Here is a 13147-nt window from a genome sequence, read left to right as displayed (position 1 = left end):
TGAAGGGGTTTTAACCCCTTCAGCCCAGCGGAGAGGGAAGGGTGGGGCATGAGGAAGGGAGGACCTAATGCAAACTGCATTTTTTACTCAGTAAGTTGCCTAATAATGTATTTATTACATATCTTCCAGGTTTTTCGAACAGACTTGATAACAGCCATGAAAATTCCAGATTCATATCAGTTTGGCCCTGATGATTTCTACATTCTTGATGACCCTTGGAGGCAAGAATGGGAAAAAGGAGTGCAGGTTCCAGCAAATTTAGAAGCAATACCAAATCCGGAAGTTAGGTAAGAAGTTTTTAATGTGTTTATTTAATTGTGTAAATTGGCCAGCTTTTGACTGCCACATTTGTTACTAAGTGTGTGCACATAGCATTGTAATTAAGGTTGAAAAAGCACCAGTGACCATCAAGATAAAAAGATTGGACAATCATATAAGCAACTGCACACCATAGGTGTTTCTGGCTGCCAATGTCAATTTTGTACATATTTTAAATTTGCCATCAGCATGCACTGCACACTGGCAACAGACGTAATATAAATCTTATGTGTCCACCCCCTACATCCCAGCAGCCTTTCCACCTCCCGATCCCATCCGTTCATCTTTTTAGTTCCCTCCCTCTCTCCTACCTCCCTTTCACCTTTTCACCTTCTCTTGCAAGATCAGAGCGCAAGCATGTGCTCGTAGCCAGCTAAATGGTCCAATCAAAGGCTTCTGTATGAAAAAGCCTTTGATTTGATGAGCATCAGCTGCTGTGTGCAAATCAAATAGTGAAAAAGGAGGGCAGGGTTGAGGTTTAAGATGTGGATTGGTGCTATGTCTATGTCACTATGATTTTTCTTGACAAAGTGGTATAGTTTGACAAATGTTTGTTGGCTGTTCACTTGGGTAATTAGGGAAGATGTACAACCGTACTGTTTTCTTATGTTTTTTTTTCCATTTTCTTGTTTCTATGGTTTTATGCAAATGTGATTCTGTGCTGTAACCTACATTGTTGAGCACTAACCTTGACAAGCTTTAAATGACCTATAGGCATGTACGTGAGGGATTGTCATTTTGGGAACATTTACAGAAAAGTAATAAAAAAGGAAAAAATGAAAGAAAAAATATCACTATGATAAATTAATAAATATATGTTAAAACTTAAAGTAAACCTATCATGATTAATTTTAAGTATGTGGCACCCGGGGCGAGTGTCCCCCCCTCCCCCCCCCCGCCCCCCCCACACACTTACTAAATTTTTAAAATGTGTTCTTTTTTTTACATTTTTTTAAAATGTATTGCACAAATTTGTAAACTTTTTAAAACCCCTGCCCTCTTCTACAAAATCCCTGCACTCCCTCACACACAGTTACAGGCAGACAGTCACACGCACACAGTCACATGCAGACAGTCACACATATAGTCACAGGTAGTCATACACACAGTCACAGGTAGAGAGTTACACACACACACACACACAGTCAGTTACAAGCAGTAACACACAGTCACGCACACTGTTACAGGCAGACAGTCACATATACAGTCACACACACGGTCACAGGCAGACAGTCATACACATAGTTACAGCCATACACACACAGTTACAGGCAGCATCACACAGGCAGATAGTCACACACACACACACACAGTTACAGACAGACAGTCACATACGGTTATAGGCAGACAGTTACACACACAGTCAGTTACAGGCAGTCACGCACACAGTTACATGCAGACAGTCACACAAACATACAGTCAAAGGCAGACAGTCACACACAGTTACATGCAGCATCACACAGTCACAGGCAGATAGTCACACGCACACAGTTACAGACAGACAGTCACATACGGTTATAGGCAGACAGTTACACACAGTCAGTTACAGGCAGTCACGCACACAGTTACATGCAGACAGTCACACACAGTCAAAGGCAGACAGTCATATACACACAGTTACAGGCAGCATCACACAGTCATAGGCATGCAGTCACACACACACACACACACACACACAGTTACAGGCAGACAGTCACACACAGTTACAGGAAGACAGTTATACACACACACACACTTATAGGCAGACAGTTACACACATACACACACACACATACACACACACACTTACAGGCAGACAGTTACACACACACACAGTTACAGGCAGACAGTTACACACACACACACAGTTACAGGCAGACAGTTACACACATACACACAGTTACAGGCAGACAGTTACACACACACACAGAGTTACAGGCAGACAGTCACACACACACACACACACACAGAGTTACAGGCAGATAGTTACACTCACACACACAGTTACATGCAGACAGTTACACACAGACACACACACACACACACACACACAAGGTTACAGGCAGACAGTTACACACACACACACACACACACACACACACACAATTACAGGCAGATAGTTACACTCACACACACAGTTACAGGCAGACAGTTACACACAGACACACACACACACACACACACAAGGTTACAGGTAGACAGTTACACACACACACACACACACACACACAGTTACAGGCAGACAGTTACACACACACACACACTTACAGGCAGACAGTTACACACACACATACACTCTTATTCACAGATAGTGTGGGCTGGAGGAGTGGATTCCCTTAAGTCCTTCCCTGGCTGGAGCCTGTTAGGTGGAGGAGCAGGGATTCCATCTTGCTGCACCTCCATGTGCAGCAGTAACAGTAGCCGCGCTCTCGGATTGGCTCCACCCCAAATAACAATAGCTCCGCCCCCTGCTTTTTTCCGTGCGGCTGATAAGTGCTGATAAGCGAAATAAAGTTGGAAAAACCCCTTCGAAACGAGGAACTAGACGCCCCAGAAAGACCAGAGCCATCATGGGGCGAAACTCTAAGAAGCAGAAAGCGGATAAACCCAAACACGGGATGAATATAGGAGAGCTCTTCAAACAGGCGCATGGCGCGAGTGGGCCCAAAATGCCCACGGATCTGGATGAATACTCCGACTCCTCGGAAGAGATGTCGCACTTCATCGGAGCGGCAGAAATGCTAACACAGAGACCCATTCACACAGGCAACCAGAGCTTACACTGCCAACCTGTCACTAAAGAGACTCTGCAAGAGCTCCTGGCGGGTCTTCAAAAAACCCTCCAGGCAGATGTGGCCGCACTGAGGCAGGACCTCACGGGCCTGGTGGGCCGACTAGGATCTATCGAGGCCTCCACAAAGGACCAAGATCAGAGAATATCCTCCCTTTGAAGTCATTGAAGGCTGATTTGAAATTGTATTTTTAAGGCACGTATCGTATTGTAATGCCGGCCAATTTCTACTCAGCACCTGTAGTGCCTGGTTCCAGTTCTTATCATATGTACCTATGAATCTCGTAATGCCTGGAGTTGTTGAGGTATTTCTGGGGGGTCTGTGTAGGCTCTCCAATCTATCCACAGCCTTGGTTCTTTGATAGGCTTTCTTTAGAATTCTGTTAGGGTAGCCTAGATTTTTAAATCTAATTTTTAGTTCCTTAGCTTCCTTCTCATAGTCTTCCTGGTTTGAACAATTCCTTTTCGCTCTTAAGTATTGGCCATATGGTATGTTGGCCTTGACATGATGTGGGTGGAAACTTTGCCAGTCAAGCAAACTATTAGTTGCCGTGGGTTTCCTAAATGATGATGTAGTAATTTGCCCATCATCTAGAATGTTAATCATCAAATCCAGGAAGACCAATTGTCTTTCATGTATAACATGAGTCAATTGGAGATTGATTTGGTTGTCATTCAAGGTATCTACCATCTCCTTAAACAATGAGAAAGAGCCCAGCCAGAAAATTAACACATCATCTATATAGCGATACCATTTGAAAAGAGATGAAGTGTAAATTCCATTGGAGTTAGTGAATACCATAGTCTCTTCCCACCACCCCAGATAGAGGTTGGCATAACTGGGTGCACACGATGACCCCATGGCAGTGCCCCTCAATTGTAGAAAATATTTGCCATTAAATGTGAAGTAGTTGTGTGTTAACACAAATTTTAACAACGACAAAATGAACCGTTGCTCCTGTTCATTGAAAAACTCTTCGAGAAAGTAAGCAACCCCTGCTAGACCTTTTTCGTGTGGGATGTTGTTATACAGTGCCACCACGTCCAAGCTTGCCAAGGACGTATAAGGTGGCACTGTAAGGTTTTCTAAGGCCAACAACGTCTGTTTTGTATCTCGTATATGGGACTTAAGGCCCTGTACTAAAGGTTGTAACAACTTATCCAGAAATTGGCTTGCTCTCTCAGTTAAGCTGTGATTACCTGAAACAATAGGTCTCCCCGGAGGGTTACACAAATCCTTGTGCACCTTGGGAAGACAGTAGAATGTAGCTATAGTAATATTGGACTGAGACACAATGTATCTATATTAATTTTGTGTAATTACTTTGTCTGTTAACGCTCCTTGTACCAATGACTGCAAATCCCTAAGAAACCCTTTAGTGGGGTCTTCTTCTAGAGTTTGATAGGCCATTTCGTCTGATAAGTGTTTCATACACATATCTATGTATTGATTTCTCTGCATAAGGACTATGTTTCCTCCTTTGTCTGAGGATTTAATCACAACCTCTGTTTCAGATTGCAATTCTTGTAAGGCTTGTCTTTCCTCAAACTTTAGATTAGGGGTTTGAGACTGTTGAGAAGTTTGACACTCTAGTTCATTAGTACCGAGCTGAACAAACAAATCTATACAGAGGAAATCTTTTAAATTTGGAGTAAACCAGCATAGAGGTTTACAATCCGTAAGTGAATCTGGCATTTCCTGTTCCGAATACAAGTCTGTAAGGAGTTTGTATATTGCATTGTCCTCTGAGACCTAATTACCTCAGATTTTTTAGGTTTCTATTTTCGTGAAAAGCGTGAAGGGCCAGTTTACGACCACAAAGATCAAGAGAGAGGGCGGTTAAATCCGTACCCGGTTCCCTTGGAAGAGCCGATTTTCGGCGAAACGCGCGTCGGGACTAGCATAGGGGAGGGTGAAGGAGACAGACAGGGATTATGCTGCAAATGCGATTTGTAGATACATATACAGCCACCCTCTTCTAGATTGTTTCACTCTATTTGATTTTAGTTTCGATAGAAGTATAGGCTTTTAGGTAGTGATCTCTATCTTACGTCAGACTATTTCTGTTCAATATAGAGGAGTTGGGGATTTTTTCCGTCAATATGGTGATATTGGGTTATAGCAATGGGGTGGTAACGCTGGGCTTCTTTGCACAGACCTTAATTTAACTCCTCAATTTCCCTTACAACCTGTGCCACTACTCGATTTATATGGCATTCTTTTTACGAAGATCTTTACCATTTTTCCTTTCTCCTCTAATTTTCTATTTCTGTCCATACAGTTATTATATATATATTCCATCCCTTGATTCTGAGAGAGGTTACCTATGTCTACGCGTACGCTCTGATATGAGGTGCGTACGGAAAGGGTTGGTGGGGGACACAGTCTAGCTCTAATGAGTTGGCTGTCTGCTTTGTTCTGGAGTCTGGCAAGAGGGGGGGATGGAGATGGTGTGTGCGACATATTTAGTGGGAACAATACTACCTTGGTATACCAACTAGATAGCATTCCCATGACCTTGGAATATTCAACCAAAAATATAACAAAAACAAAAAGAACAAAAAGAAAAAGAACACAAAGTAAAGTGATAAAAAACAGCGAGTTGTAGGTTAGTTTGGATCTGGCTGGTAAGATCGTATCATGGTAATAGAGTTACTAGAATTGCTGCTGTCTTTAGGTTTACCTCCCCCGAGAGTTGAGGGGTATAGAACCTCCCATGGTTCCCATATCTTAGTAGTTGTACAGTTAGCTTTCAGTGAGAGGATCGCCATACGTTCATACGCATAGTGAAGATTTATTTTGTCTACTAGCGCCTTTTTTGTGGGGCAGGTGCTGGATTTCTAGTTAAGCGCTATAAGTGCTCTAGCTGCAAGAGCTATGTGTGATACTAAGGCTCTCTCATGAAATGACACCCTGGGGGAAAACTCCAGCCATAGGTATATTTCTGGTTCTGTAGGTAGTTCGAGCTGAAGTGCCGCCACCAGCTCCGCTACTACTGTCCATAATTGTTTAAGTGCTCGACAATCCCACCATATATGGGACATGGTGCCCTTCTCTAGGCCACATCGCCAGCATATCGCCGACGCACCCCCATACATCCGGCTCAGTCTATCAGGGGTAAGGTACCAGCGGTAAATAAGCTTGCGGTGAGCCTCTATCAGTGAGTAACACCTGGTAACTCCCCTTAGTGCGTTTAGTCGTTTTATCCACCTTTCCTGTGAAACTACTTTACCAGTCTCTTTTTCCCATTGCGACTCTAGTGTCATGGGGTTTCTGGATCCCGGAGCAGTGATGGCTCTATAGCAGCCAGAGAGGAGTTTGGGCTTCAACGGTGATGTCCAGCATGAAGCTAGAAGTAGCCGTGTGTCACTGTCAATGGGGTTGGAGTCTTTTATTTCATAATCTACGTGGTCTAGTATTACACCTTTAAGTTGCAGATATGCGAATGTAAATTTCGATGGCAATTGAAATGTTTCCTGTAAGGTCACGAATGGGAGAAGCTCTCCACCTAAAATCAGCTGCGATAGTTTTGTAATACCCCTGTTTTCCCATTGTCGAATTGAGAGCCATGGAGATATGACTTTTAGGGCTGCCAAAGGTGCCATTCTGTGAAATTTAGAGTGTGAGTGTCTCGTGTGAAAGGTAGACCATGCATCCAGCGATGCTCTTGTGGTCGGGTATAAGCGAGAGTGTGGGTGTCTCAGAGGGGGGGGTGTCCACATATGTGCTAACAAAGAGTCTCCAGGCATTTGCTTTCGTTCCATGCTTAGTAGTCCGTGTGGTGCGTGGAGGTTGATTGCTTGGGCTAATAAAGCCGCTCTGCTATAGTCCCATACCTGAGGTACCCCCATTCCCCCCTCCCGGAATGATCTCTGTAACACTTCTTTTGCTACTCGGGCCCTGCTTCTGAACCAAATAAAATCCATAAACAGTTTTTGTACCTTCGTACAGTAGCTTTTTGGAATCTGTATGGGGAACATCCTGAAAATGTACAGTAGCTTTGGCAGAGACATCATTTTAAGTGCATTTATGCGGCCCAGCCACGAGATTCGGACATCTCTCCACCCCCCCAGCTCTTGTCGTAGGGTTGCCAACATTGGGATATGGTTGTATTGCATCAAAGTCGTTATTGATTTAGTTATTTTCACTCCTAGGTAGGTTACATAATCATCTCTCCAGTCAAATTGGAAGAAATTAGCGAGGGTCTCCTGTTTATTTTTTGGTATATTGATAGGTAGCGCCTTTGTTTTGGGCGCATTAAGTTTGTAGTAGGACACTTGTCCAAAGCTGTCCAAAGCTGGAAGTGATCTTTCTGGACAAGAAAGTGTGAGGATGATGTCATCCGCGAAGAGCAAAAGTTTGTGTGCTTGGTCCCCGATTAAGACGCCTGTAATGTTTTGGGATTCCCTAATGATTTGAGCCAGAGGCTCCAGACATAAAATAAACAGAAGGGGGGACAGGGGACACCCTTGTCTAGTCCCATTGGTGATGGCAAAGGGGGGGAGATGAAGCCCGCATTGGAAACACTCGCTGTGGGGCTTGTATATAATGCCATTATGGCAGTGATAAGCGGAGGAGGGAGTCCGAACCTCCCCATCACCTCCTTCATGAATAGCATGTTAAGTCTATCAAAGGCCTTCTCTGCATCCAGCGCTAAGAGAAGGCTCTCACTCGATGTCTCCCCAATGTGATGTATCACATTCAGGATATGTCTGGAGTTGTCCGACCCCTATCTCCCTTTGATGAAGCCTGATTGGTTGTAGTATGAGTTTAGGCAAAATTGAGCTAATTCTACTTGCTATGATTTTGGCATATAGTTTTGTATCTATGTTGAGGAGTGAAATTAGCCTGAAATTCGGACATGCAGTCGTATTTTTGCCCGGCTTTGGTAGAGTGACTATATGGGCTAGGAGCATTTCCCTAGGAAGTGTGCCGTTTCGGAAACTGTCATTTAGCAGGGCCAGTAGAGGAGGACCTATTTGGTTAAGGAATGTCTTGTAATAGGTGGCCGGAAGGCCATCTGGTCCTGGGCTCTTTGCCGTGGGTAGGGCTCTTATGTGGGTTTGTAGTTCCTCGAGCGTAATAGGCATGAGGAGTGTCTGCGTGTCTGTTTCTTGTAGTCTGGGCAGGTGGGCCTTGTCTAGGAACATATTTATCTTAGCTTGGATTGGAACATGGGTCGAGGGGTCATCTCCTAGATTATACAGTGAGCTGTAATATTTGGTGAATTCTTGTACGATCGCGTCTGGGTTTAATATTTTGTCTTCAATATCAATTCCTCCCTGATATCTGCGAGCGTGCGTGGGTTGGTGAGTAGATGCTAGTTCATGCGCCAGGAGCCTCTACCTTTGTTGGGGAATTGTTCGCCCAATTGGAGCGTTACCGGCGCATGATCAGACCATGAAATCAAGCCCACCTCCGTCTCCTTTACTCTCAATATCATCGAGTTGTGTATAAGAAATTGGTCGATACGAGAGTAGGAGTTGTGTGCAAGTGAGTGAAATGAGTAGTCCCGTCCCATCGGATGTGTTACCCTCCATGGGTCTATATATCCATGAGTTAAGAGGGCTTGATTCAGTTTTCTCGTTGTGGGACCTCTATGTGTCGCCGTGGTCTGAGCTGCTGTCCCTGAGGACATGACGTCTAAGTGGTCATCTAAAATAAAGTTGGTGTCCCTTCCTATGATCACTTCCCCCAGCTTCCATTTATCTATTTTTTGGAAAATTGCTCGCGGATGCAGTCCATCGGTAGGTGTTCAATGAAGCGTGTTAGCTGTTGCTACCTATGTGGAATCAGGCTAAGTTGCCGTTTTTGCAGTGGAGCTCAGATGCTATGCGTCCGTTTGCATTCCGGTCGTGGCCACGCCCCCCTTAAAAACATTTTTTAATTTTACTCCACCTCTGGGAGTACTGGCATGGAGTCTCTATGTGCCATTGGTCCAGTGGAGCTGCTGGGCTGAGCGTGTTGTCCCTGGGGTCCAGTGGGGATGCTGGGTTGAGCGTGTGGTTCCTGGGGTCCAGTGGGGCTGCTGAGCAGCTGGCATGCGGGCGGCGAGGGAGCGAGGGAGCAGTGATCTCAATGCTCAGCTCCCTCGTGCGCCTTTTAGTGATGCCAGTGTGACATTATATTCCGGCTCCAGCATCACTGCTGCGCGCGTGAGGGAGCTGAGCAGGGAGATCACTGCCCACTGCTCCCTTTTTATTTTTATTTTTATTTATTTATTTTAAAAAATGTTGGCGGAACCCCAATTGTGTTCTCGTGGAAACCTAGGGTTTTGCGGAAGCATAGAAACATAGAATGTGACGGCAGATATGCCTATTGGGAAATGCTGCTCTAAGACAATCAGTAGCTTCACATTCATTAAAAAATTAAGTTCAAGACCACTGCACTTAGACATTGATTGAGATGAAATTGTCTGGGTAATTTTGGTGGTCTTTTTGAAGGGTGATAAATCACCAGCCGTTTCTTTGCAAAGCACCAATGATTCTTAATGTTTCAGTTTTGTACTGTGTAATTCAATATTATTCAGTAGACTTTAGTTTTTAGTCAAGCATAAAACAATCATCTCTGTTTTCTTGTTCACTGTTTCATTATTAATCTGACTTTTTTTTTTTACAAAGTTGTATTGAGACTTTTTTGAGAATAAAATTCAAGAACATCTTCATTGGGTCATGATTTGAAATAACACGATTGTACTACTCGCACACAGTCTTATACAGCTGAATTTAATCATGCCCAAACTCTATTTGATATTTACAAGTAGTAAAAAAGACATAAACAATACTGACTGTATTGGTTCCCTTGGAGGCTGTACTGTAAACAGGGATAACCTTGAATTAATGATACCCTGTGGCCTGGTAGAAAGTTATTGGTAATGAGAATGTTTACTACTCTACTTTGGTTCATTAGAAATTTATTAGTGCTTTGAACATCATTGAAAGCGTCATCACAGACACAAATAAAGGTCCCTCTTTTTTCCTTGAGAATAAAATCAAATAGAAGGATATGTTTAACAACATCTTCATAAGCTCAAAGAGTAACATTGAAATAAGGAAATATTGCCCGTTTGTTTTATGATTTATAAATCCATCTTATTGATTTTGAACAAAAATGTTTTCCATATGATCTTATCTGCTAATTGGAACCCTGTGCCCCCTTCATTCTTACTGGTCTGTTTCAGACAGGCTTTATCATTAAGCAACCACAACGCTGACCAAACCACAAATCCCTAACCATATAATTGCTGGGATGCTAGAAAGAGGAAGTGATGTTTAACTCCTGTCTAATAATATATTAGTCATAATCATAATAACAAGTTTACTCGTTTATACATAATCTAATGCTTTATTTGGAAATTATACGGCTTTAGAAATGCAGAACTTTGACTTTCAACGTGTTGGCTAGGTTTTGTTTTTTTTAATTCTTTATTTTTGGAGTGCATGAAAATATAACAAGAGGGCTCGTCATGCCCCAACAACATTGACAAGTATATAACCAGGCATATGTTAACAGTTGGTCAGAATGTGGAAAGATCAGCACAATTTTTTCATAACGACATAAACAGAGTTAGTGTTCCTGTCTCATCGATCAATGCTTAACATGCTTGTTGGCAGGAACCTTTCTAGACATGCTGGTTGAAATATTGTGATCTAATAGAGAGTGAGTGTTTATTACAGAAAAGGTAGGTTAGTTAGTGTGAGATGCCTCTCTACGTATAATATCTATTGAAAAATACTAAAATAGTAGCTCAAATCATGTAGCTTGTGTCTGCTGAGCAAAGGACAGTAACTTGTAACATGAGAGATTCCTAAGCAAATTCGCCACTTCGTCGTGACAGAGCATATTAATCAAGCTAGGTATACCAGAACAGTGTATGTCGAAACACAAGATATCACGCTGGGTGTTCTCGGGTGTGTGGCAAGGCTGGTACAGGCTGTACAGTAAGTATCACAGGCTAGGTTTGTGTGGGTGCGTGCTCATTGTGTATATATATCACGGCAATGTGGTAGGCCCAAGAAGCCACGGTCTCCTCTCCACCTCTCAACCTATGGTGGTATGTAACACGGGACAGGCCCAGTGTCCCCAGTGCTGCCATGGCTGTGGGTGCGTGAGTGTGTGTGAGTCCCGCTGAGCTGGTATATGTCTATGTCAGCTGTATGCCTTGTGTATGCGTGTTCAAAGTGACTTGTAATCTCTGGCGACAGACAATTCTAGTTGGCTAGCTGCCAATTCAGTGCCCATCCTTAAAGAAAATACATATTTATACTATTTAACTAGTGGGCATGGGTAATACTCAAGTCTCCAAGATCTAGGTGTCAAAGTTCTCCCGGAGCGCAATCATGCGCAGGGGTGGAGTATGGGCAGGTATGCCGCTTTGAATTGCAAAGTTCTGGTTCAGCCTATCCCCGGCTCGGTTTCAGGCTTAGGGGGTGGTGCGTGGACAGGGGGCAGATTTTAAGCAATTCCTCCCCATAGCCCCGGGCCGTCGCGAAGGCCTGCACTTCTTGGCTTCGTACCTGGTCACTCACGTGGGAGGCCGAGGTCTTCCCCTGCAGGGGCCTGCTTTGGATCCCGGTGGGTGATCGCTGCAGCGTCGGCTCTTCAACAGTGGTGGCCGGTGCTCTGGTAGTGCGTCCCCGGTGGCCGTCTCCCCCCCCCCACCCCCCACCCCCGTTGGCTAGTTTTAAAACTGAAACCAACCTTTTTTATATTAGTATAGGATTTATAATATTTTACAGTTTTCATTTCTTAAAACACGGCAATTCTATATTATAAAAATATAAGCAAAATACAGAAAATCAATGTACCAATAGGTAGACTAAAACAAGGATGGGAGATATATATCTGGTAAGAATATTTTGAAACTTCATAAAACCATACAATTTATAATTAAATCATAATTTAATATGATTAAAGTTTATATATAGCGCACTCATTCATTCACTAAGCAGCTGTTTCACACAGAATGGAATTGCTTTATTTTAAAATAGGCAAAATAATGGGTTAAGTTACAATATGGTGTGCACAGGATACTGTAACTAAACCCTCATTATATTTGTCTAGGTTAAGTGTTCTTAAATTAAACTATTACATTCTGAGCCTTGAAACTACTGTTACTGAATGAATGAGTGAGTGCTCTGGATCGTGTATGTTGTATGAATTGCAGCCCCCTTATAAGTATGCATGTTCTGATGTGCAACCCTCTTGGTTTCATATATATCATTTAACAAATTATATGTACTTTCTACATTAAGTCTATGAAATAGAAAGTGCATCAGAAGTGCTGTAGTGTGATTACTGCTTTGTTCAGTAGCACTCTAGGCCCCTTGTGGTCAGCAATAGTAGTGCTGTATGTCCTGGCCCCTGTCCATGGTACTGACTAGGGTGACTGGACGTGAAATGGACAACTCCTCTCTTTAGACCTTTTGCCACACCTTAACTTAATCATCACATCTGGAAGCACCAGAACAGTTATGTATTTTTTATTTTTATTTTATTAAGATGACACAGTAGAGACAGATGCACTTATTAATTATTCAACACTATTTTTTTTAAATATATATATATATATATATATACATATATATATATATATATATATATATATATATATATATATATATATATATATATATATATTGATATGACTGTTAAGATTTAAAGTGTATTTTCCTCTCCCATGTCATGAAAGGATTAATGAGGGAGTGCAGTAACTATTTCCAGTGAGCAGCAAGTTGGAACTTTGACTTCTATGATGCATACCAACAGCATGTATACATTTGTATATGGGGTAGCACTCTTCTTGTGCAGCCTTCTCTGTGTGGACTGAAAGAAAATCAGCAGATTATGGTTGTTCACAACATGAATGTCCGTATAGCATTTTCACACCTCAGTCTACATTCAAACACAGCATCCACACGCCACCGCAAACTATATTCACTCCCTGTACACATTCGTGCCCTTTTCTATACATTTATGCGCAACATTCCTGCACTAACTTGATATAGTTATACACTGTTCATGTGATTCACACACCACACAACAGGCATACATTTATT

The 13147-nt window shown here is 42.7% G+C and overlaps 1 protein-coding gene across 1 annotated transcript in view; it reads left to right on the top strand.

The window, feature by feature from the left end:
* JADE2 (jade family PHD finger 2) overlaps positions 1 to 13147 on the top strand; it is a 647003-nt gene that overhangs the window by 235618 nt on the left and 398238 nt on the right. Inside the window, exon 4 of the mRNA XM_063447471.1 lies at positions 130 to 287. Within this exon, the coding sequence (XP_063303541.1) occupies positions 130 to 287 (158 nt within the window). The remainder of the gene's footprint in view (positions 1 to 129; positions 288 to 13147) is intronic.

This window comes from Pelobates fuscus, chromosome 3 (assembly GCF_036172605.1).
Source record: "Pelobates fuscus isolate aPelFus1 chromosome 3, aPelFus1.pri, whole genome shotgun sequence".
In the NCBI taxonomy this organism is placed as follows: Eukaryota; Metazoa; Chordata; class Amphibia; order Anura; family Pelobatidae; genus Pelobates; species Pelobates fuscus.
The sequence above is the reverse complement of the archived record's forward strand: the minus strand, read 5'-3'. Positions and strand labels throughout refer to the sequence as shown.